At 39.5% G+C, this 24,300-nt stretch overlaps 2 protein-coding genes across 3 annotated transcripts in view; one reads left to right on the forward strand and one right to left on the reverse strand.

Annotated features, from left to right (window-relative positions):
* On the reverse strand, positions 1-23,519 carry Alkbh1 (alkB homolog 1, histone H2A dioxygenase). 2 transcript variants are annotated; one of them, XM_004837116.4, is made up of 6 exons: positions 23,323-23,519; positions 20,634-20,742; positions 15,404-15,566; positions 5,042-5,132; positions 2,017-2,210; positions 1-1,123 (listed from the first exon to the last, which is right to left on the reverse strand). In XM_004837116.4, the coding sequence occupies exons 1-6, from the start codon at positions 23,503-23,505 to the stop codon at positions 694-696; spliced, it is 1,170 nt and encodes a 389-aa protein (XP_004837173.2). In that variant the 5' UTR covers positions 23,506-23,519; the 3' UTR covers positions 1-693. The 2 variants fall into 2 exon arrangements, with proteins under 2 accessions (XP_004837173.2, XP_004837174.2); XM_004837117.4 differs by having other exon boundaries at positions 493-1,123; positions 2,017-2,207.
* Positions 23,500-24,300, forward strand: part of Slirp (SRA stem-loop interacting RNA binding protein) — a 5,030-nt gene continuing 4,229 nt past the window's right edge. The window contains exon 1 of the mRNA XM_004837118.4: positions 23,500-23,707. Within this exon, the coding sequence (XP_004837175.1) occupies positions 23,611-23,707 (97 nt within the window). The 5' untranslated portion in view covers positions 23,500-23,610. The remainder of the gene's footprint in view (positions 23,708-24,300) is intronic.

The following is a 24,300-nucleotide window of genomic DNA, read 5'->3' on the forward strand; positions in this document are numbered from 1 at the left end:
TTTAATTTAAAACCAAGTAAGTTTATTCATGGAGAAAACAGTAACAGAACACCCTTGGGACATTTTTAGTCCAAAAATGAAAACTGCTTTGAAAAACCAACTGGGAGAGTTTGGAGACTTAAATAGTTGAGAAAGTACTACTGTTCACTTTCTTCATATATTTATCTTTAGGGCAAAAATAATGTCTTTGATTAGGCAACAAGATTTCCAGTCCCGTTGTCTTCATGTGCATAAAATTCATCTGCACAACCAGAGAAGATGCAAGAAAAGATGAAAGAATTTGATGATGACAGAGAGTTGATTCTAATGGCTGCTTCATGGAATCACAATTTTTCCACAAATTGCCAGCTGTAGTGGGGTGGCCAGAGTGGATAACATATTGCCATTAATAAAACCTGAGGTATTTAGACTCCACAGACATGTAAAATGCCTGGCTACCTTCCTCAGCTATGATGGCAGAGGCTGAGAGGAATGTGTCCTTCCTCTTTGATATGATTACATACTATTGCCAGTAATCTAAATAGCATGTGACCATGTCAAATGCTTTGCTGATCAGTCTGGTCTCTAGGATGGGTTTCAAGGCAACAGTGTGACCATCATGAGCTCTTCCCTGTCTGGTTTGGGCTCATGTTGGTATGAGAGTCCATGGTGCTTAAAAGACCTGACTGAGCAACAGAAAGGGACCTTCAAGTCTCAGCTGTCAAGGTTTAACCTGGCCCGTTTTACTTGGCTATTCTGGTCATCAGGATGGCAAAAATCTTCTGTGGTGACGTCTCTTTTTTGCTCCTCCATGGGTTCCAAAGGAAAGTCCTGGTCTGTGGCCAGTACCTGCCGGACAGTCATGTTAACACGAGCAGTCCTCAAGTAGCTGGCACACACCTGCCAATCCTCCACAGAACAGGGCTGTACCACTGCATCTTTGGGGAGGACAGCTGGGAGGGGCGTCTCCAGGCAGTGAGGCAGACCTTCTCCCTCAGGATTTGGAAGGATTCGAGGAACAGCATGGTTCAATAGGCGGCTGAAACCCGACATTACCATAATGTCACCACTGTGCATAAACATGGCTGTGGGGGCCTCATCTCTTTTGATGCCACCCAAGAGGAAGATGGCAGACTGTCCGAAGCTACAAAAAAAAAAAAAAAAAAAAAAAAAAGTAAAAATAGGAGTTTTTCATTACAAACCCGTTAGAAAAGTTGCCATCTGGATTATTTTGTAACTTCAGCTTGACATTTACTGCTTCCAAATCCTCATTTTTAAACTGGGCTAAGCTCTTTCTCTTCTATGTCTCTGAGTGACCAATCTATGACCTGCTAGCTACAAGTATGACAACCCACAGACTGGCTGCAGAGTGAAACTTGATGCAGTAAATAGGCAAATGAAGAACCGAGTTTTAACACTGCCTACAAAAGTTTTATTGATCTTTTTCTTTTTTTGGTACCAGGGATTGAACTCGGGTCCTTGCGCTTGCGCAGCAGGTGGCAAAACCACTGAGCTAAATCCCTGGCCCCTTATTGATGTATCTTTTAAAATTTCAGTCTTCCAATAAAATTGTCTGAATTCTTCACTATGTATATTATTCCTTTAAAGATAAAGGCAATTAATAAGGGGCCCGCACTTTCTTGAGATACTGGTGTAGTACCTTGCACACACTGAAACTGATGTTTAGAGACAAGGAAAGTAATGTTTTCAGGCTTTTGTGTTTTGTTCTGTATTTTGTTCCACTATTCCAAAAGGTTGCTCACTTTATTTCATGGCCTTCCATTTGTCTATTACACAGAGCACTAACAATACCTTTCATTACAAACCACACACTCCATGTGTCTTAAACAGAAACAATAAATGTAATTTGGGCATTACTCTTAAAAGAGCTAACGGGGTTAAAAGGCTAATTTTACTTTATGATATACTGTTAAAGTTCCCAGAATTGAAAGATTACAGAGCCATTAAAAAAATTAATGCATTGGAAAAAAGAATTAAATAATAAAAAGCAATCCAGAATCCCTGGAACTAACTTACCTGAATGATAACAGGGGTCTGGAGTGATCTAGTTCAGATCTGTCTACATGGATGCCCAGTGTGGAGTCTAAGTAGTAGTAATTCAGGATGCCTGCTTCGGCTCGGAAGCCCTGAAACCCACAGGCAGCAGCAACTTGCTCTGAGAGGAAAGCCAGGTCAGAAGGGAAAGGTGTATAATGATCTGCTGAGTACTTCTTTGATAAAAGTAGGAAAAATAAAGAAAAATAAACAATGATCTCAGGAACATAGGAAACTGTGGCGTATGAATAATTACCACGTTAAAATCCCCCAACTTACAAAATAATATGAACATACAGGGTATCTACCCACCATCAATTTTTTTTCTCAATGTTGATAATCAAACACAGGGCCTCATGTATACCAAGCAAGCATTCTACCCTTGGTCTACACCTGGAGCCCCATCCATCCATTCTTAAGGCATTCAGTAATCTAATAATAAACCATTCAAAATACTGAGCACCTACTAAAGGACAGGCACCATGCTATGCACAAATTCATAAAGTAATTGCATGAAGCAATTACTACACCATTTTCTAGTATACTCAAATCCTAAGCAGGACAGTTCTTTTAGGGTAAAAAGGCAACTGAAAGCTGTTGCTGTCGCGATACCTAAGTAAATATGATGACTAAATGTAATGTAGTATCCTGGATGAGATTCTGGAACAGAAGTATATGAGGTAAAAACTAAGGAGATCTGATGAGGTATGGACTTTACTGTTATAATGTTGTATTACTATTGGTTCATTATTGAGACAAAGGTACCATAGTAATCAAAGATGTTATTAAGTAGGGGGAACTGGGTATGGTATCTTGCTGTACTATCTTCTCAACTTTTCTATAAATTTAAAACTATCCTAAAATAAAAAGCTTGTTAAAATAGCAACTCAAATACTATAACCAGCCTGCATCATGGCTTACTGCCAATTTCACAGGTCAAACTGATAAAATGACGTGCTCAACTCATCTGAATTAAGTCTGACTTATATCATGGCCAAGGCAGGACTCTAAAAGGGAAATATTTTCAGCACTTATTTCCCCAAAATGCTTCTGTTTTTAGCATCTAAGGATTGTAAGTGCCCCCCCACCAAATAAACAAAGGTTAAAATACTCTCTAAAAGATTTTGCGGTACACAACTTTTAAGAACAAGGCTGCAGTTATGTTTCTGATGTTCATTTACAGCTTCCTATACAGATGACTCTGAGGGATGTTTGGCTGTGTGGCTGTAGTAGCCCTACACACTCTCCCTTGTCTTGATGCTCCTCTGCTCTCATCTCTTTCTTTGCTATATCAACCTTTAATGTGGTGTCAGAAAATGTACTTTTTCTGACATTTTTACTAGTATCCTGATGTATTCTAGCTGGAACAACAAAGCCACAGCTCTGGAAAGAAGGGCCTTACTCTGGCAGAAGTGAGCTTTAATTTCAGGTGCAAGGAACAGTTTTGTAAAGTTCTCCTTTTACTGAACTGTAAACAAGAAGAGATCCTATGTAATTCTCAAAACTAAAGATATAGCTAGAGATTACAAAGGTTTCCTCTATCATTTTAAGCTTTAGTCCCTTAGAAGACTGACCTGTCTGGGTAGCCATTCTAGAGCTACACAGCTTCTGCTATGATGGAATAATTAAAGCTTTTTGGCCTTTCAACCCTATCTATCTATGTATTATTTTTTATAGTATACTATGTTTTGTCGAACTCCTCCCTCAATTTTTAGTTTTCTCTGATTATTCAGAAGTTTTGTTTGTTTGGTTTTTTTTGGTACCGGGGATCAAACTCGGGACCTTGCGGTTGCGAGGCAGGCGCCAGAACCACTGAGCTAAATCCTGGCTATTCAGAAGTTTTGATAATTTTCACTTTCCATTTTCCTAGCAAACAAGGCTAACTCTGAGGTTCTTAAAAATAACAGTATCAGGGCCGGGGATGTAACTCACTGAAACCACGCCTGCCTAGCAAGCGCAAGGTCCTGAGTTCAATCCCCGGTACCAAAAAAACCCCCAAAACACAAAAAACAAAAAATCCCCCAAAACCCAGTATCAAATAAAATATTAAAAACAATAGCTAACTTTTTTATCTACTAATGCAGCTAACTGCTTAGAACAGCCAGGCACTGGTATAATCACTTAATTCTTACACACAATTTATGAGGCATATATTATCACTGGAGGCAGGAATCAAACCTAGACTGTAACTCAAATAAAATCACCTGGCCACTTCCCTAAATACAAACACCTTGTTTAATTTGTATGAGCGAAATTAAGAATTATATTGGAATTCTTTTTTCTTTTTTTTGCAGTACCAGAGATCGAACTCATGACCTTGAGCTTTCAAGGTAGGTGTGGTGCCACTGAGCTAAATCCCCAGCCTATATTGTAAATATTTTTTAAGCAACATTTGTCATTACTTGGAACAGTTAATATATTTGTTATTAAGTTGGTTGCTAAAAAACCGAACCTTTCGGCAGAGAAAACGGTCTCCACCAGTATGTTTTACTCAGATTATTCTTAGAATTAGTCCTCCCACTTGGTGGCAAACAACTCACTGAGATGAGAACACTATGCTGCTAGTGACAAAGGACGCATTTTTTTGAAGCACAGAAGACATAAGGAAAACATTGTAGCTCAAGAAAACTTAGAACTTTCTTAATTGTAGGAAATTAATTCCCACCCTTCCCCTGGCTAGACATTTATCTGGCATCTCCTGGCAGGTAAAGTTATCTGGATCTTGAAAATTCGTTTTTTTTTGTTTTTGATTTTTTTTTGGTACTGAGGATTGAACTTGGGTCCTTACACTTGCAAGGCAGGCGGCAGAACCACTGAGCTAAATCCCCGGCCCAAGAGAGCTTTTTAAAGCAGAATAGGTGAAAGAGATCCTTTCACTTAAGATAGTCTTTGCTATGGTTATGATACTTTAAGCTTGAACACACACACACACACACACACACACATGCACACACACAGGCACACGATGTGGGCCCTGGAAAACAAATGAATTAAGAAAATGAAATACCTTACTGTCCCAGTCATAATGGTAGCCTAAGGTCACCCAGCGCAGTTTCTCTAGTAAACTTCGGGGTCTCCGTTTATTCACTTCTTTACACCTGCAAAGATTGGCAACAAAAGAGGATTTATTAATCTTAAATGGCAGCTACAGCCCTTTGGATGTCCCTGGAGTCTAAATTTAGTATTCCACAGTATAAGCTCTTAGCCAAGGCTTGGTAGGCAAACAAGAACAGAAAATTGAGTTGATCAAGAATATAGTAACAGTAAAAAAAAATCTTAGTGTTTCTAATTTTCAGTCTTTAGTTCCCAATTTCTGCTGAATGGGGTCAACCTTAGTGCTAAGTCTCTAGCATCTCAATAATGATAAAACAAGAATAACAGGGAAAAATGTGACAACAGGAATGTCTTTACCTGTCAATGGGAGATGAGACCAAGAGCACTATGGTCAATGAAAAATATGGCTAATAATACTTTCATGTGCTGAAAGGGGAGCATGATCTATCACAGTTATTACTACATCTATAATGATGGTAGTTTCCCAGAACTGCAGGTTGGGGAAAAACATTTGGCAAAATATACTATATAATAGACAATAACTGGTTTAATATGACTTCCTCAACTGTGTATAACGTAACTCAGATAATTGAGGCTCAGCTGACAATTAAGGCACCACTCAAACGATTTGGTTTCTGCCATTCCATTGTTCAAATCACAGGAGGTTTCTGCAAAAAGAGAGATGGCCTTTCTGCAATTTTATTATTACTGATTTAATCTATGGGATTAACTAGTATTCTTCTATAGAGGAAGACTCTTTGGTTCATCTCTAAAATCTTCGAGTATTAATTTCATTTAGTTAATTTTTCTTTATATAATTTACACCATTAATCAAATTTATGTATATATGTATGTATTTGTTTGAGACAGGGTCTCTCTCTATAGTCCAAGCTGGCTGGTCTTGAACTCACTATGTAGCCCAGACCCAGGTAAAAATTATTTTGTGGTACTGGGGATTGAACCCAGGACCTTGTGCACATTGGGTAAGCACTCCAGGGTAGTACTATATCCTTAACCCTGTTCATTTGATTTTGAGATGGGGTCTAGCTAAATTGCTCAGACTGGTTTTAAACTTGTGATCCTCCTGCCTCAGCCTCCCAAGTGCTAAGAGGGTGTGTGCTACCATGCCTGGCCTCAAAGCAGTATTTTAGTACTGGAGTAAAGCTTAGTACTAAAGTGAAGAGCACAGACTTTCAGTGTTACTAGAATTAAGAAAAAGGAGAGCTCCAAGTCAGCTGTCTAATCAGTTAAGGCTTCATGGTAAAGCTGGGTGTTGCACATGACATGAGAATGGCCAGCATTTAAATAAGCAGTGATGCAGTAGGCAACACGGGCACACTCAAGAGCAAAAGTGAAGGATTTATTGGAGGCCCAGACTGTATGCACTCACCTTGATGCCTGACAAAGAATTTACAGAGTAGATGCTATCTGTTCTCACTGAGTTACACTCTAAGTACATCATGACAGAAATACATCAAGACCAGTAGATACAAGGAATGGAAAAAACAAAACACTGATTTATTTAGGACAGGTGTGCAAACAAGAGATAAAGCAGATCTGACTGCTAGCCTTACAAGGATGATCCTTGAACAGCATCTGGAACCTGGATTCGGGTAGGTTCTGCTAAGAGTGGCTCCCTGTGCCTCAACTGCCTGTACAAATACTATGGCTTGTGTTGAGTTCTTGCCTTCCTTCTAGTGTCTGGATTTATGTGTCAGAAAATGTTGCCTCCATGAACAGACCCTGGGCACTGAAATTCTCTGGCAGACACTTCACAGATTTGGTTACAACTCACTTCTGGGAGGATTAAGCACATCCTGTGTGACTTCTCAGAAGTCTGCACCTGATTTTCCCTGTACTTTTGCTTCATGTGCCTTTTCCCTTTACTGATTTTGCTGTATATGCTTTCAGTGTAATAAATCTTATCTGTGAGCACAACTATATGCTGAAGTCCATGAGTCTTACTGGAGAATCACTGAATTTGGGGGCAGTATTAGGGACCTGCAACATAACAGGAGACAGACAGTTGACTAACAATTTAGAGAACAAGATATGTAAGGCCTGGCCAGTGACTGCCACTACCTAATCCAAACAACTGCAACATTAACAATATGGATAACATCCATATATTATTTAATATTTCTGTGTGTAACAACCAAGAAAAGAAAAGCTATGCAATGTGGTTATCAATACAACCTAAGTTCTACCAATTGTTTTTTTGTTTGGGTTTTTATTTTGGGGGTACCGGGAACCGAACTCAGGACTTAATGCACTTGCAAGGCAGGTGCTGTGCCACTGAGCTAAATCCCCGGCCCTCTACCAATGTTTATTCAGCTAAAGGTACAAGTTCCTTGATGTTCTCTTCCACAGCACATTTTTCTTCAGCAGCCTAAGACAAAAATAACCTCTTATTTCTGACTTGTGGATTTTGTGGTTAGTGGAAAATTTCTGTACCCAATTCCTTTATTTAAAGGTAATCAACCTCAGGTGGAAATGCTGCTGCTGATTTTATGGATACTGGAGGGTTTCCAAAGGGAAGGCTGAAGTCAGTAGTGAGAACACTGGAATCCAGGACTCAGTACAGATCACATCCTGAGTTCTATATGGTCAAGAGGAGCCGTATAAAAGCGTCTACAGAACCCTCTGCACCCTAGTTTTTGCCTAGTGCAGAGGTGGCGAATGTATGACACCCTAACCACAGCTGGCTGTTTGTTATCAGTGAACCTCTATGAAGTTGGCCATCATTGGCTTAGTGGTTCTAAAACTTTAATGTGCACTGGAAGCATCTATACAGTTTATTAAAACTCTGATGGGTGGGTCCACATCTACAAATTCTGATTGAACAGGTTTGATGTGGGGCCTAACAATCTATATTGTTAACAAGTTCCAAATGATATTGATGCCACTGGTCCAGGTAACACCCTGAGGCCCACTATTCTAGCCAAAATGAAAATAGAAGAAAGAACCTTCTGTCTCTTTCTAGCTCAATAATAGATAATTTTTTTTTCCTTTGTGGTAATGGGGATTGAACCTAGGGACTTGGACTCCCAGCCCTAGAACATTTTATTCTTTTTTTTGGTACCGGGAATCGAACTTGGGTCCTTGCGCTTGCACAGCAGGCGGCAAAACCACTGAGCTAAATCCCCGGCCCAGAGCATTTTATTCTTGACAAAGAATCCATACTATTATGTCAAAACTAGACAATCTCAATCATAAAGATAATGAAGATTTGAAATAATTCAAAAGGTGCCTATATTTTAGAAATTTGACATGGCACCAAGAAACAGCTTTTCCATCAAAAAATTCAGTCTCATATTCTTCAAGAACAAGGCATATCTTATAAACACAGCTTTATGATCTTTAAAAAAAATTTTTTTAAAGAAAAGGTATCATATAGTCCATCATGGCCTGGAACTTGGTATGTATCCCAGGCTGGCCTCAAACTTATTTGTTTTTCTCGTACCAGGGATTGAACTCGGGACCTTGCGCTTGCAAGGTAGGTGGTGGAACCACTGACCTAAATCCCCGGCCCTGACCTCAAACTTGTGATCCTTTTGCCTCAGCCTCCTGAGTGTTAGGATTACAAGCATGCACAATCATATGTGGCAGTTTATGACATTATTAACAAAAAATCACCAAAACTACACAAAAACATCAGCAGAACCATTATGTAATTTTTCCAGTCTAGTTCCCTTTCCAAGAAACCAAAAGAACATTTCTCTTTTACTTTAACTATATCAAGTGTTGCTTTTTTTCCCCCTAGTACTAGGGATCAAACTCAGGACCTTGTGCTTGCCAGGCAGGGGAAGTGCTGCTGAGCTACATCCCGGCCCTTCTACCTGAACTATATCAAAGTGAGAAAGGCTTTGAGTTGTGTCTTATGTTATAGAGGTAGAATGGTGCAAGGATATAAAAGAAGTTAGTCTTACTTTCAAATGCATTAAGCTCAATCCTCATAATGAAATGTATTAAAAACTTGCTTTGTGCAAGAAAAGCTGTGATCTTTGAGTGACTGTGTCATTCTGAGGGGAAAAACAAATATTTTGTGTAAGGTGTTAAGAGTCACGTAGGTGTAGGATTCCACTATTCATTTCATATTCTCTTCTGAGAACATGATTTTAATTCTATGGGGTTCTTGGATAACAAAATGCCAGAAATGCCACCTTGAATTTGCACATTGTAAGACCAAACTTAACATGCTCCTCGATAAGGATAAAACAATGAGGAATCACTGAATGGGGTGTGCTGTTCTCTTTTTAAGAGAACTTGTCCAGAAGAAGCCAAAAAAGGACCAGTGTTAATGAAGCTCCCATATCCACCTGGTGGGAAGTATGGTGGCACCTAACCTAACTAAAATCTTCACCCAGTTATCCAAAAGAATGTTTCCAAGAATGCATGAGTCTCATTATTGGTTCTCCAAGAAAACACAAATACGCTATGCTTCCTGCCCTCGCTGCCTCTCCCAGGCATCAGCAGGATAATGGATGGATGGGCTGGCTACCTTCTCCCCTGGTGAATGTGCTTATGCAGCAGTTTGCTCACTTTCTCTCATGGCAAAGTGCTTCATGTAATATGGCATTTTTCTCAGCAATCATGTTTTATAGCACTGATTTCTAACTGGGTGGAAAAGAACTGGTCCGCTCACCCACTCTATGTACAGCGGGCAATCTGGGTGCCATAACCAAGCACTGGTATTTTTTCTTTCTTGCAAGGAACATTAGTGATTCATTGGGAGGCAAAATTACTCAGGACAGAACAGTCTGATGAGTTATGATAAAAACCTTCAAAGTCTTACTATAGGTATTTATTTTTTTCAATTATTTTTAAAGGAGGCCTGGGAATTGTCTTTTACAGCTGTTACGGTCTAGGTCTAAAATGTCCCTCAAGTCTCATGTGTTTGGAGGTAGGACCTGGTTGGAAGAGGTGAGTCAGAGGGGTGTGACCTAGCAGGATGTATTCCTGTCCCTGGCTCTTCTCTGCTCTCTACTTTCTGGCTGTCAAGAGGTAAACAGCTTTTGCCCACTATTCCTTTCCACCATGCCATTTTCTGCCTTGGAGCCAACTGACCATGGACTGAGCATCCCAAAACTGTGAGCCAATTAAACTTCTCATTTAACTTGAGTGAGTTGGGTATTTTGTTCCAGCAATGGGAGAATGACTAATACAAAAACAGCTCTGAATATTTCCCTCCAAGACCAAAGCTTTGTTTCTTCCTTCTTTTCCTATTTTCTTATTTCCACTGAATCTAAACTTCAATTTCCTGTCCCTAGAACCCTATTCTTTCAGTTGAGGATTTGAGGATTTTCAGTTTTCTTTTTCAACCTAAATCTCCCAATCATGTCAAATGGATGTCCAGTGCTACCTCTACCCTAGTTGCTGACATTCTTTTGCTACCTTAAAAACACTCAATATAATCAAGCCTTCCAGTTTTTCTGTTGTAAACTTTTGCCACGCATCTTAAGCCCTCAGTTTTGTTCTTATTCCTGTAAGTCAATGAGAAAACAAGAGGCCCAATCTAATGATCCAGCATCTTTGTTTACTGTGCCCTACAGAATCCTGCAACATCATCCACTCAAGTACATATGCTTTGGTATTATAAAGTGATTAAGTTCCTTCCTTAAAGGCAGGGACTAGGTTCTATTCCTCTTCATAGCTGTCTTAGTACCAAATGTTTTCTGAAACACAAATATATGTTATTTAGTAATTAAAAACAAGAATGAAAGCTAGTATATGGTCTTCAACTGAACCCTCTGAAATTTAGCACTATATTTTTATTGGACTACTAAGGGATATCACCTTAATTGAGGCAGTATTTAACTGAGGATGTTCTAGAAAGAACTATGCTAACATCAAGGCTACAAAATTTTCAGGATGATAAAAGCAGGGTGGGTGTGGGATGCATGAAATGGAAGAAGGAAGCGTCAAATGACTTGATTCACTAAAATACTACACTAACATTACAAATAACATTACAGGGCTGGAGAAGTGGCTCAGTGGCAGAGCACTTGCCAAGCATGTATGTAGCCTTGGGTCCAATTCTCAAGACTGCAAAACAAAAACAAAACCCAACCAGGCTTAAAGGAACAGAAAAGATTACTTCTGCTCCACATGGAGGATATCAGTGGAAAAAATGGATATAAAAAATGGATACCAAGCATATCACATGTTAATAAAGCTAAGGTGCTTTCCTTATATATTTTCCCTTGTCCTATTCTTTTAAGAATTTTTGAATAGGTAATATATACACAAACTTCAAAAGGTACATAAGTATCAATTAACTAATGAATTCTACAAATATCTATTTGACAAAGTTCTTGCACTCAAGAATAAAAAAACTAAAATCCAAAGATAAGGAGTGTGGGATGTCAGGGACTATTTTTGATTGAATATTAAGGGAAGGCCTCTCTTATTGGATGATATTAGAATAAAGGAATAAAGGAAGCAGCCACTGGCTACCTAAGGGAAGTTTCCCAGGTCTAAAGAAGAGCTTCCCAGCTACAAGAAGGAATAGCTTGTACAAAGAATCTTTACAGGCCCGATGTATTTACTAAATACCCCTTGAGGCTGGTGTGCTCAAAGAACAAATGAAAGGAAACGAGGTTAGTGAGGTGGCCAGGGGTTGGTACTACCTAAGTTTTGTAGGCTATGGAAAAGATTTTAGATTTTTAAAAAATGTGACAGTGCTGTACAACAAAGAATTTGACTGAACTTTGTCTCTGGTTCTTGGGAGGGAACTTCTAAACCCTTGGGGTTTCCTGAATGATAGGAGTGTCACTGTTCATCATGTAGATCCTTAGCACATACTCCTGAGTTTATGCTAATCAGATTCAGGATGTAGGCTGGTCATGCTGGAAAGACCAATCATGTGAGGAGAGGACTGGGGTTTTAAGATAAGTATATTAACAGTACCTCCAAAATGGGTGGGGGACTGGAGACTGAAATCAATTATGTGGCTAATAATTCAATTGATTGTGCCTAAATAATGAAACTCCAATAAAAATTCTGGATGCTAAGGCCTAGGAAAGATTACTGGTTAGTGAACACACCAACGTGCTGGAAGAGTGACATGCCATGGTTATATAGGAAAGAGGACCTTGGCCTCATGTTTCTTCATTTGGCTGCTCCTAATTTGTATCCTTTACAGTAAAACTGTATCATAAGTATATGCTTTCCTGAGTTCTGGGAGTTGTTCCAGTGAATTATTGAACATAAAGAGGTCATTAGTCTGCTCTGAACTTATAACCGCTGGTCATTATGTGTGGTTATCCTGGAGAATGGTATCTGAAATGAGGGTAGTCCTGTTAGGGACTATGCCTTGAACTTGTAAAGTCTTGATAACTCTAGGTAGTCTGCATCAGAATTGAACAGCAGATAGTAAGCAGTAAGAAAAGTGACAAAAAATTTGTATCCTCCATGTAGAGAAGTGACTGAAGAGAATAAGAGCAGACTCTAGGAGATGGGATAGGAAGCCATTACAGTGTTCTGTAGAAAAGACACTATGTTAGCTTAGACTAATTGGCTGGGATAATGTTGAGATATGACTGAATTTGTTCTAACTCTAGAGCTTACTGTATTTGCAAGAGGTCTGGATTTAAGCCTTTTTTTGAGACAAGGTCTTGCTATGTAGCTCTGGCTGGCCTTGAACTTGCAGCAACCCTCCTGCCTCTGCCTTCTGAGTGCTGGGATTACAGGAGTATACTACCATGCCTGGCTCATCTATAAGGTTTTTTAATGGCTGCACAGTGGCTACATTCTACTGCAGGGATATGCCATGGTTGAACAATCAGGTCTCCCGTGGACAAACACTTAAAATGTTTCCTATTATTCTTTCTGTTCTAGACAAGGCTGCAAGGAGGATGCTCGCAACCGAACTGTATACTCTTTGCAAGACTCTGGCTACACAACTCACTTTGAACTCTGAACAAAACACAGATCTTAAATGACCTAATTTATAAACTGTCCTATTTTTCTTTTAAGTTCAAAAATTTCATCTTTATTTTCTATTTAAAATAACCACAGAGTTCTTAAAATTAAAAGTGAGAAGATTCTGAGAGGTTCTTTTGTTCCTGGTTCTTAAATGTGGGAGGATGTTATAGTGGATATTTAGAATCTCCACAGGCACCTTTTGGTATTTTTCATTTTTCAATGTGAATAGCTTATTTTAGTACCTTCACTTCCCATTTGAGGAAACTGAAACACGTAACACAGTGACAAAACAAGAACTAGGGACGTAATAGACTTTCAATGCCTCTAGCACAATGTCTAAGCATATCAATTTCTCCCAGCCTTTGACAACATAAGGTATGACCATCACATTTTTTACTTTTGCTAATGTTAGATAAAAAATAAAGTATCTCACCATTGTCTACAGCATAATTTATTGCAGAGATTCATCTGAGCTATCTTAGAAGACAGCTGGGATTATTGCAGTCATATACCAGAAGGGGAAAAATAAATTACCTGAAAACACAGTCTGGTTTAATAACCATTTGCTCTTTTTAACTAATTTAATCATGATTTTACTTTGCTTTCAGTTCTAGAGAAGGTATTACAAAAAGCTGAAGAATATAGTTTTCCTTGTTGCTCCTGCCTATACTGTACCTATAGGCATAAGAAAGCGTTAAAGGAAAATCACTAAATCTTAGTTCTCTCTTTCAACTTAATAAAATCTACTTTTTTTGTCTGAATCAACATGACAAATTCTAAAAACTGCACAATTAGAGCCACTTAAGACTACATAGGACAAAAAGCTGGTAAAATAATTTTACCTGGCACTCTTCTAAGGACTTCTCATATGTTACCTTGTTTAATCTCCACACTGTTAATAAGGAAAGGACAGGAGGGACAGAAAGGTTAAGAAAATTGCTCACATCTAAACAGCCAGTAAGTGGCAGAGCCAGGCAACATGACTCCAGAACTGGTGTTCTATATCACTAACTGCTCTTATATGTATGGCCTCTAATCCATCTTTCCTGATTCACATTTCCCCTACCATACCCATTACTTCCAGGAGGCATTTCCCAAAATCTAAACCCAACCCAGTCACATAAGTAACAATTCCAATTATATCCTATCAACTCTAAACCTATATCTGCCAAGTTATATTTAGTTATCTGTTTATATGTCTCTGTCCTTGATTAAGCAACAAATTTCTTGAGGATAGTAACTGTTTATCTGTCTTTGAGTCTCTTTCAAGCATAGTGTCTGACACGTATCAGAAGCCCAGGAGGTATCTGCTGCATAAACATATGAATGCATACATCCTGAGCTCTCATCCCAGAGAACTTATTCTATCTTAAATATCCTATCTCTGCTTAGGCTGCTTTCTCTACAGGTATATTTTTCCCCTTTCTCCTCTCTCTTCTTTTTTGCAATGCTGGGGACTAAACCAAGGGACTGATGAGTGCTAGGCAAGTGCTCTACTACCGAACTATACCCAGGCAGCCTTTTTGCTTTTCTGATTGGTAAAACTATAGTGATTTTTGAAGATCAGCTCAAATGTACAAAGAAAAAGAGGTTAACAGACTCAAAAAAAAAACAACCCCACTTTTTCTCCTTTGACATCTCCACCCTGTCTGGAAGAATTATTTCTTTCTTTGTGCTCTCAGAGTATTTTTCTAAGCTCCATCATAACAGTGTCTGAGCTCCACGGTAATTATTCTTGTACATAATGAATGTCATAAACTATTCATTCTTGAGTCCAGGGAGAATGTCCTATTAAGCTTTTTGTTTCTAAAGTCTAGCATCATGTCTGATCTACACCTGATCGCCAATAAGTATCAGAAGAGAAAAAAATAAATAACTTGAAAATATAGTCTAGTTCAAGAACAATACGGTATACAGTATTATTGTGAAATAAATGAATGAATGCTGAAACAATATGAAGATATTGTACAAATATTTGTTGTTCTCCCATGAGGAACAACTGACCAATCATAAAACAGCTGGTAGCATCAACTCCATCTAAGAGAGAAGTAAAGAGCAATGATATTTTTTTCCTAGGATACCACAAGCGTTCAAAAAGAGCTCACTTTAAGTAGAAAAAGTGCTGAAGCTGACTAAAAATGGATCTAATGATTAATGTGAATGAACTCAATATCTTAGCTATGATAAGCAGTATCTTTAAAATGGATCTCAGTTTAATATAACTGTCAAAGCATCTGTCCAAACATTCCCAGGGAAAGAAAACAACTGTACTGTGTGGAAATGAGGGAAAACCCCCAGATAGTCACTTTCACTTCACTGCATAAAAGTTTCTTCAAAGATCAGTAATGATGTGAGCTATTAATACTTCATTCAGACTGCTAAGACTTACCGTAGGAACTCTTTGCTCTGTTCCCACAGGTCTTGAGGCTCTTCTTTAGTCATGTGCTTGTCCAGGTTACATACATTGGGTTTCTGGGAGTATAACTTAAGGCACTGCTTCACCCAGTGCCACTGATATCCTGGGAGGAAGGGGTTGGGGATAAAAATAAATCCTATACGAAAGAAGAGTGGGACAAAAAGGAGAGGAGAAAATTCTCCATCAGTTATTCATATAATTTCTTTTTGTTAACAATCTTGTATTCTCATCCTGTTATTTATTTCCCATATCCTTCTGGTTATGATTCAAGTTAATGAAAAGCTAGTAAGGTTGTCTTTTTGCCCCCCACACTGGTGACTGAACCCAGGGCCTTCTCAATGAGTTATATCCCAGCTCTTTTTCATTCTGAGATGGAGTACAGCTAAGTTGTCCAGGCTGGGCTAGAACTCTGCTTTCAGTCTCCCAGAATGCTGGGATTACAGGCATGTACCACTGTACCTGGATGAAAAGACAGTAAGTTTTGATGAACATCAGACACCTATACTTATGGAATTATCTTTGGATTTTTGAGTTATTCTAAAGGGAAACAAACATTCTCCAAGGTTAACTGTCAATTGTGTTATCCTAAAGCAAGCCTTTAGAACTTAATGTCAAAAGTCTACTCATTTTCACAAGTGTAACCATTTAGAGTCATCCAAAGAGCCAGGTGTGGCCGGGGATTTAGCTCAGTGGCACCACGCCTGCCTTGTAAGCGCAAAGTCCTGAGTTCGATCCCTGGTATAAAAAACAAAACAAAAACCAAAGAGCCATGTTTAGTGGCACACACTGGTAATCCCAGCACTCAGGAGGCCAAGACAGGAGGATTTTGGGCTACCTAGTGAGTTCAAGGTCAGCCTAAACTACAAAGCAAGAACCTGTCACAACAAAACAAAACAAGGTCACCCAAGACCTCTCTAACTTATTTCATTTACCACAGGAACAGTAAGCTGAACTCTTATATTGAATTAAAACTAAAATATACATTTAAAATTCTTCATCTAATGAATGGAGCACTGGTTATTAATCTATCTTGTCTCTCTGTATCAAATTGCTCCTTCTATATTTGGCTTCACAAGGACCTTCAAACTAATTTGTCTCTTTGCCAGCTGGCTCCCTGTTAACCTATCCCCATACAGGACACTAATGGATGACTAGAGGGTAAAAGGTGGTTCTTTTTTTTTTGGTACCAGGGATCGAACACGGGTCCTTGAGCTTGCGCAGCAGGGGGCGAACCCACTGAGCTAAATCCCCAGCCCTAAAAGGTGGTTCTTATGCAGTTTGCCATACCACTAGAACCAGTCTCACTAACGTCCCTTCCTCAGATTTCTAAGTCTTGGGAGTTGGCAATGTAGTTCATTGGCACTATGCTTTGCCTACTATGTGCGAGGCCCTGGGTTCAATCCCCAGCACTGCCAAAAAAGAAAAAAAAAAAACAACAACTAAGTTCTACATCTATGTGGCTCCTCTTCAAAGCTTCTAAATTTAATAATCTCAAACTCTTCTGTTTTTACTCTCAGTTCCTGGGATGGTGGCCTTCTCCTACAGCTGCTACCTCTGTGATACTTCAGTATTCCCTTTTTCTTTTGAGTTTCTAATACCAGACTAATAATTCTTTATATTGTTATTTGTTAAATAATTGGTGACGTCTACTTCCTGGACTGAACCCTGACTAACAAGGAAAATGATATACTCATCTTTTCAGTATGATATAATGTAAATAACTATATAGCATGTGTATTGTCAGATCTCCGTGACTTTGACAGTTAAGACACTCTCATTTTTCTCCTCTAAAAAAGATGAATAAAATATTTAAATGGAATCCTGTTCATGGTAGAGTCATTTATTCATCCAACATTCATTAAACATATACTATGTACCAGACACTTTATTAAGAATTAAACAGAAGAATAACTTTGAAGAAAGTGAAGTTCCTGGAGATAGGACAGTAGAGGGTTACACAAGTCCTCTTTATAGAAGCCTGGCTACAATGGGAAACAAAGGCCGAGGAGTCATACACGAATACGGAATTAAGAGGGGAGTTTAAGATTTTCAGGGATTTTCAAGACCTAAGCATGTTTATAGGCTGTGAAAAGAGAAAGTAATGAAGAATTGACTGAAAATAGAGGAAAGGAATAGAGCAAAGTCTTGAAAGAGATAAAACGTGATCAAGATGATGAAGGGTCTGGCTCTGAAATAAAAGAACTTCTCTCCTGCTATGATTAGAGGATGAGAAGGAGAACATTTGCTTGTTGAGGGTACCACTGAAAGCTGAAAGGGTTTTTGCCTCATAGACTCAGTTTTCCTAGTCAAGTAAAGAGCAAGGTCATCTCAGCAAAACAAAGCATGGCTGGGAAAGGATCCTGAAGAACAAACAGAAATCAATGAAATTATATAAATGGTAATCATTATCTATTAGCGAAATGTCCCCCTTGCAAAGAACTAAGAACAGATGAAAACTTTAATGCTTATGGTTATCTGAGTTAAATGCAGGCAGTAACGTATAGATCTAGATGAGGCCAGCAAACTTTTTTTTGGTACCAGGAATCGAACTTGGGACCTTGCACTTTGGAGGCAGGCAGCAGCACCACTGAGCTAAATCCCCGGCCCCCAGCAAACTTTTTCTGTCAAGAGCAAGAAAGTAAGTATTTCAGGCTTTGGGGGCTATTTAGTCTCTTTAGCACTCAACTCTTCCAGTGTAGCAGGGAAGTAGCCATAGATAATAAGTAAACAAATAGGCATGGCTGTATTCCAATAAAATCGTGTTTACCAGAATTTCAAAGAGATTTTTAAATCACATGAAGTTTGGCAGAAAGGAACTTCTGCTGACATAACAGAAAACATGTAGCAAATAACCTGAAGATTTCTCCACCATATTAAATCTTACTGCAAGCACTTAAAATTCTCGTCTAGAATTTTACAGATATGGGCAAAAACAGACAGAGCTTACAGATGTTGACTGAGGACAAGGTGGTCACTATAGTTATTAATCCTGTTCTACCATTTAATATTATCTACAGCATATACTCCAAACTAAGCCTAATGATCAAAGTTAGTTACATGTTGGTTCCAAGGAAGTCTCATAGAGAAAAAATTTTTATCAACTAAGAAAAAACTAAAAGCTATTGGTAGATTTCATTACCTAGGCAGACTGTGCACTGATGCAATAAAAGAAAGAGAAAACCATTAACAGCCTGAGCAATAAACACGTTTACTGGATCAACCAGAGAAATTCATTTCAATAGCCAGCTAGTTTAACTACTTATCTGATTCCTCGTATGTCTTTAAGAAATAGTACCTAGTAGGGGTTCCTATTTTTGCATTTCCTTTAGCAGTTAATCTTGAAATAATTTGTAAGAGTGATAAGAAAGTCAGTATTGGGAGACAAAAAGATATCAAAAAATAAAGAGATGGCACTTGCCTGTAATCCCTGGGATGCTATGGATAAAATTTTTTTTTTTTTTGGTACCAGGGATCGAACTCGGGACCTTGCACTTGCAAGGCAGGCAGTGGAACCACTGAGCTAAATCCCTGGTCCAGAATAACAATTTTAAACCTAGCCTGGGCATTTTAATGGCTTAGCAAGACCGGTCTCAAAACACTTTTAAAGGGCTGGAGATGTAGTGCAAAAGGCCTGGGTTCAATCCCTAGTATCACAAAACAAATACCTCCACAACCTACCATCTGCTAGCATCATTATCTCACAAAATAAATAATATTGTAATATCTCTCAAAGCATCAAATCAAAGGAAGAATACTTCTGATCTAGTTCAAGCTTGAACAGACACCAAATTCCTCTTTAGGAATTTTAGACAACTGCAGTGCTATTTTCCTTTCACTGGATTAAAAATCTGCCTCCCTTTGTCATGCACTGGTATTGGGTTCTGACACCTACAGCAACCCCAAATCAGTGGTTAGTTATTAAATATTTTATATAGTTAATATTTATTGAGTGCTTACTATGTGCCAGTCATTGATCTAACCACTCTACATGTACATTCAAATTGAAACTTCACAATAACCTTATGAAGTGAGCACTATTTTATACATACTTTATACACGATCCCAGATACATGGGAGGCTGAGGCAGGAGAATCTTGAGTTTAAGGTCAGACAGGGAAATAACAAATAGAAATAACAGAATAATAAAAAATAGTAAGGGATGGAGATGTAGATGTAGCTCAGTGGTAGAGAATACTCCTGGGTTCAATCCCGAGCATCACCAAAAAAGTTTTTAAAAAAAGAGAAGAAAAATTTGCTCCAGGTCAGTTACTAGTTGGTAGTACCAGTCTGAGTCCAAGCAGCCTGGCACCAGAACCTATCCCTTAACCACTACTCTTTACTCTTTCCCATTCCATTTTGTGTCAGATCACTTTTGAAGTGTTTGGTATTGTCATGTTTCCCACCAAATCCTCTTTTCTCTAGAATAAGTTTCTGGTTTTCAGACCCATTATACTTCGGCTCCTTCAGTGTAAGTGGGTCCTGGAAGTAAACACAATTCTCTGATCAACTGTAAAAGGAGACTGCTATCACACCTGCTTTGGATATTACATTTTTGTCTGTTTTGCTTTTCTGAGTCAGGGTCTCACTATGTAGTCCAGGCTGGCCTTGAACTCAGTGATCTTTCTGCCTCCTCAGCCTCTGGAGTGCTGAGATTACAGGTGTGTGCCACCATGCTTAGCTAGCAGGACATTATACTTCTACTAAAATGCAATTTATAATGGGAAGGAAGATGGGAGAATTCCTTAAAGACACAAGGAGGCACCAACCCAAATGACGTGGCTTTAAGTAAGAAATCCTACAACACCTCACAAAAAAAGGCACACCACTTTGGAAAGTACAAAACCGAAGTGGGGTTAATAACAATGTAGTTTGAATAAACTGTTAAGGGAAGAAGGCCTACATCAACAGAAAATAATAGCCTTGCTATTATTGGTGGTGCATGCCCGTAATCCCAGCTCTCAGGAGGCTGAGGCAAAAGGATTAGTTTGAGTTCAAGGCCAGCCTGGGCTACACAGTGAGCTGATTTCTTGCTGTAACATTTGGAGCTAAATAAACGGACATCTTAGATAAGGTATAATTTACGCAGTGCTTGACTGGAACATTTACATATGTTTACTCCTTTGTCTACTTGCTCACAGCTCCTTCTATTAAATCAGAGAAATGACTGAGTGGTTTCACCTTGTCTGAGGTCAAATGTACGCACCAGGATAGTCTTTGAGTCCATAGGCTTGCCACTTGCTGACTGGCTTAAGCCCTGCTCGATGTGCATCATGCTCACTGACGGAGGACACATTTAACTGAGATCTGACCACCTGAAAGGAAGGAAACAAAAATCAGAGGGATAAAGCTATTTTATAAGTCAGCCTGGGGAACCTCAATCTCAGAAGACATTTTTGGTAGGGAGTGAAGCTGTCTTATATTGGGGTTTTTAATCTTAACTCTACCACTTACTTGGCCTGGGACTTTAAGAGGACTAATTTAACTTCCTCGAAGTTTAGTTTCTTCATTTATATATTAACAAATACTAGAAAGTTATACAAAGTAAGTCATAAGAGGAAAGTTAACAAAAAGGTGGTTTGGCCTTCAATACTACTGTTTTCTATGAGACCATACCTTGGTAATAAATTCACGAAAGGTATTTGGTATACTGGAATATCCCAAGTAACACTACTACTCTGATTAGTGTACTGCTTCTGAGGCATCTGTGAGTGGTTGATGTTTATACAGAGCTATGAGGAACAGCAGGCTGGGTAGGAAGAGAGTATGGAAAAAGTGCTCTAACCAAAAAGTTTCAATACAACACTTGGAACTCCAATTGCTCAAAGTACAATAGTTTTACTTTTTTAGATGAAATGTTGATACTAGCATTTTGCTTTGCGTAGTTACTTAGAAATAAAGTATTAGAGCTGATGAGGTTTTCTTTGCACATCAAAGCATCTTATGGATGGTTTCTTTCATTGGTGTAGAGGCATTAAAGAAAAAAACCTATTTTTCCATGAATAATAAACCTAGATTTTGGCTTTTCTTAAATACATCAAGCGTCAAAGAGATGATCTTTTATCCTACAAACTTTTCTAATTATGGAGATTTCCATATAAAATACCAACCAGTGACTGGTATATAACCAATGTATATAATAGAATGACCGTTAGGGATTTAGCTCAGTGGTTCCACCACCTGCCTCGCAAGCGCAAGGACCCCCAGTTCGATCCCTGGTATCAAAAAAAAAAAGGGAATGACTACTGAAATATTCTGAGAGTCCTGATCAGGTGAGTTTTCCAGGTATCCTGGGGTTGACAAAACACTTTTTCATGATTTCTTAAACAGGCCATAATTAATACTGATTACAATTTAGCAATGCCTATGAGCTGGTGTGTTTGTGAATCTATTCTATCATACGGTAAACTGAACCAAATCACTCAACTTCTAAGAATTTTTCTGTTTTCTCCCTTGCCAGACTGGTAGCCATCATTTCCTCACTGCTTTAATCAACTGTGTTGTGATATGAATTTCTCTAATTTACTACTTTTAACCTGCTTTGAGCTGGGGAACTAAACACCAAAGTTTTCATACTCAACGCTCCGTAGTATTTTTTGAGTGCTGAGTTTTGGGTACTGTGCTGGACACAATGTCCCATTCTCAGGTGGCTTGCATTCTAAAATGTATGCATGCATAGTGGTAAAATATACATAAATGCAGCTCGGTGAGGTTCTGAAGAATTTTCAGTCAAGGGTGCAGTCTTACAAGGTGTGCTCTTTATCTTCAAATGAAGTTGCAGCTGGGTGTGGAGGCGCATGCCTGTAATTCCAGCACTATGGTGAGGTTAAGGCAGGAGGACGTCTTGAGTTTGAGGCCAGCCTGGGCTACACTGTTGAGTTCAAGGCCTGTCCGAACTACATAGCAAGATCCTGTCTCAAAAAAACCCCAAAACCCAAAACAAAAAACCCCCATGGAATGAAGTTGCAGACAAGCTGAGTTCTAGACAGAGATACTACAGCATTACAATGTTACTGAGAGATACACCTATTGCTTGGGAAGAATACCTCATCTAGACATCTGTGGACAACATGTAAGGCCTATTAAAGAACTGTATGTCCTCACTGTCGAAAGCAACTGTAAAGAAATGTAGCTGCACTCCAGTTGTGGTGTGCCCTGTGCCACCTTTCCCTCATTGTGTTCCCTTTCTTTTTTTTTTGGTACTGGGGATCGAACTCGTTTCTTCCGCTTTCAAGGCAGGCGGCGGAACCACTGAGCTAAATCCCCGGCCCTGTGTTCCCTTTCTTAATTTTCAGGGGAAAACGTAGAAATAATTTTTTGTGTTGGATTTTATATATACTCATTTGACATTTATTTTCACCTTGGGGAGATTATCTCAGACTCTTTTAATGACCTCTTGAAATAGGTACAGAGAAGTCTGGGACTAGTTTTATGCACAAATGGGACTAAGAATATCGGATCTCTTTCAGTTCTGGGATTACAGGTCTTCTTTTGGGGGGGGGGATGGGGGATCTAACTCAGGACCTTGCACTTGCCAGGCAGGCAACGGAACCACTGAGCTAAATCCCTGGCCCCACAGGTCTTCTTTTTGAAACTGCAGTGTTCTAATTTAACGTCTACAAAGACGTTGGGCAGGGTTTTGCACAAAACAAAATAGAACTGTACGTGGATAGCTAAAGAGAGGAATAAACCACCAAATTCCCAGGCTTTTTGGACTGTGGGGAATGGCAGAGTGAAGAAACCTGTAGCACAGCGCTTTATCACCGAAGTGTGATGATTCATGAGCAGTTCGACTCCGCGCCCAAGTAGGACCGGGATCTTTCGGAAGAGAGGAAGCCTCTCCAACAGAGGTAGTCTAGAAGATCGGGAGGCGCGCGCCCATCCTCTTTCCGTACCTTTTGGGACCCAGGAGCCGTGCTGCAGCCTGCGTGAGCCGCCGAGAAGTCGACGACTCCTCCTAGGTCTGCAGTCCCAAGCCGGCTCTGCCGGTAGAAACGGAAAAGTTTCCGAAAGGCGTCCTCCCCAGGCTCAGTAGCCAGCGTCGCCACAGAACTCACAGCTGCAGCCATCTTCCCCATCTCGCTGGCTGGATCTTCTGGCCCGGAAGCAGATTCCTCTGCGTGGGATCTGGCAAGTTCTTCCGGGGTCATGACTCCAGGTCGCGGAGGATTTTCAGTCTAAAGATGGCAGCCTCGGTATCGAGGGGTACCGTGGCACTGCGTACGAATTTTACTCGGCGGGTTGCTTTTGTCTGGAAAATTCCTTGGACTGCAACAGTCAGTGAGTGACGGAGATATAGAGGGGCGGAATTCTTAGGCCCAAGCCATAGGCGAAACCTCTGACTTCTGCAGAGCGTTTATCAGCGTGGTGGCAGGATTGGAAGGCCGAATTTGCTCTTTAGCAAGCCAGTGCAGAGAAATTTTGTTTGTAATGAACTGTTTAGGAATGTCCCTGAGCTTTTAGGACACGAATTCACGGTCTCCTATAATTTAGAGTGATTTGGTGGAAAGGTTTATTACTTGCGAATTTTGAGATTTACGATTTATAAGGGACTGCAGTGTGGAGCTTAGGGTCAGAGCGGAAAGATTGTAGACATGGAGACTAGATAAAAGGTAATTTCATTTAGTTCAAGGCTAAGGACCTGCTAGGGATGTAGCTTAGTGGTAGAGCGCTTGCCTATCATGTGTCAGCCCCGGGATTCGAGCTTCTCTTCCCCTGCCCTAGATGAAGATGTGAACTAGGGAAGTGGTAAAAATAGGGGAGTCCGATCTGCTGACCCGCGGCTTTTCGTGATGGCTTGAGGAGCGAATGATAAAGTATGAGAGAAAACCGAGAATGAGTTCCAGATATTTTAGAATTGGTGAATTTGTGTT

Source organism: Heterocephalus glaber, unplaced genomic scaffold, assembly GCF_053883595.1.
Source record: "Heterocephalus glaber isolate CG9 unplaced genomic scaffold, H.glaber_assembly_v1.0 deba00001608, whole genome shotgun sequence".
Taxonomy (NCBI): domain Eukaryota; kingdom Metazoa; phylum Chordata; class Mammalia; order Rodentia; family Bathyergidae; genus Heterocephalus; species Heterocephalus glaber.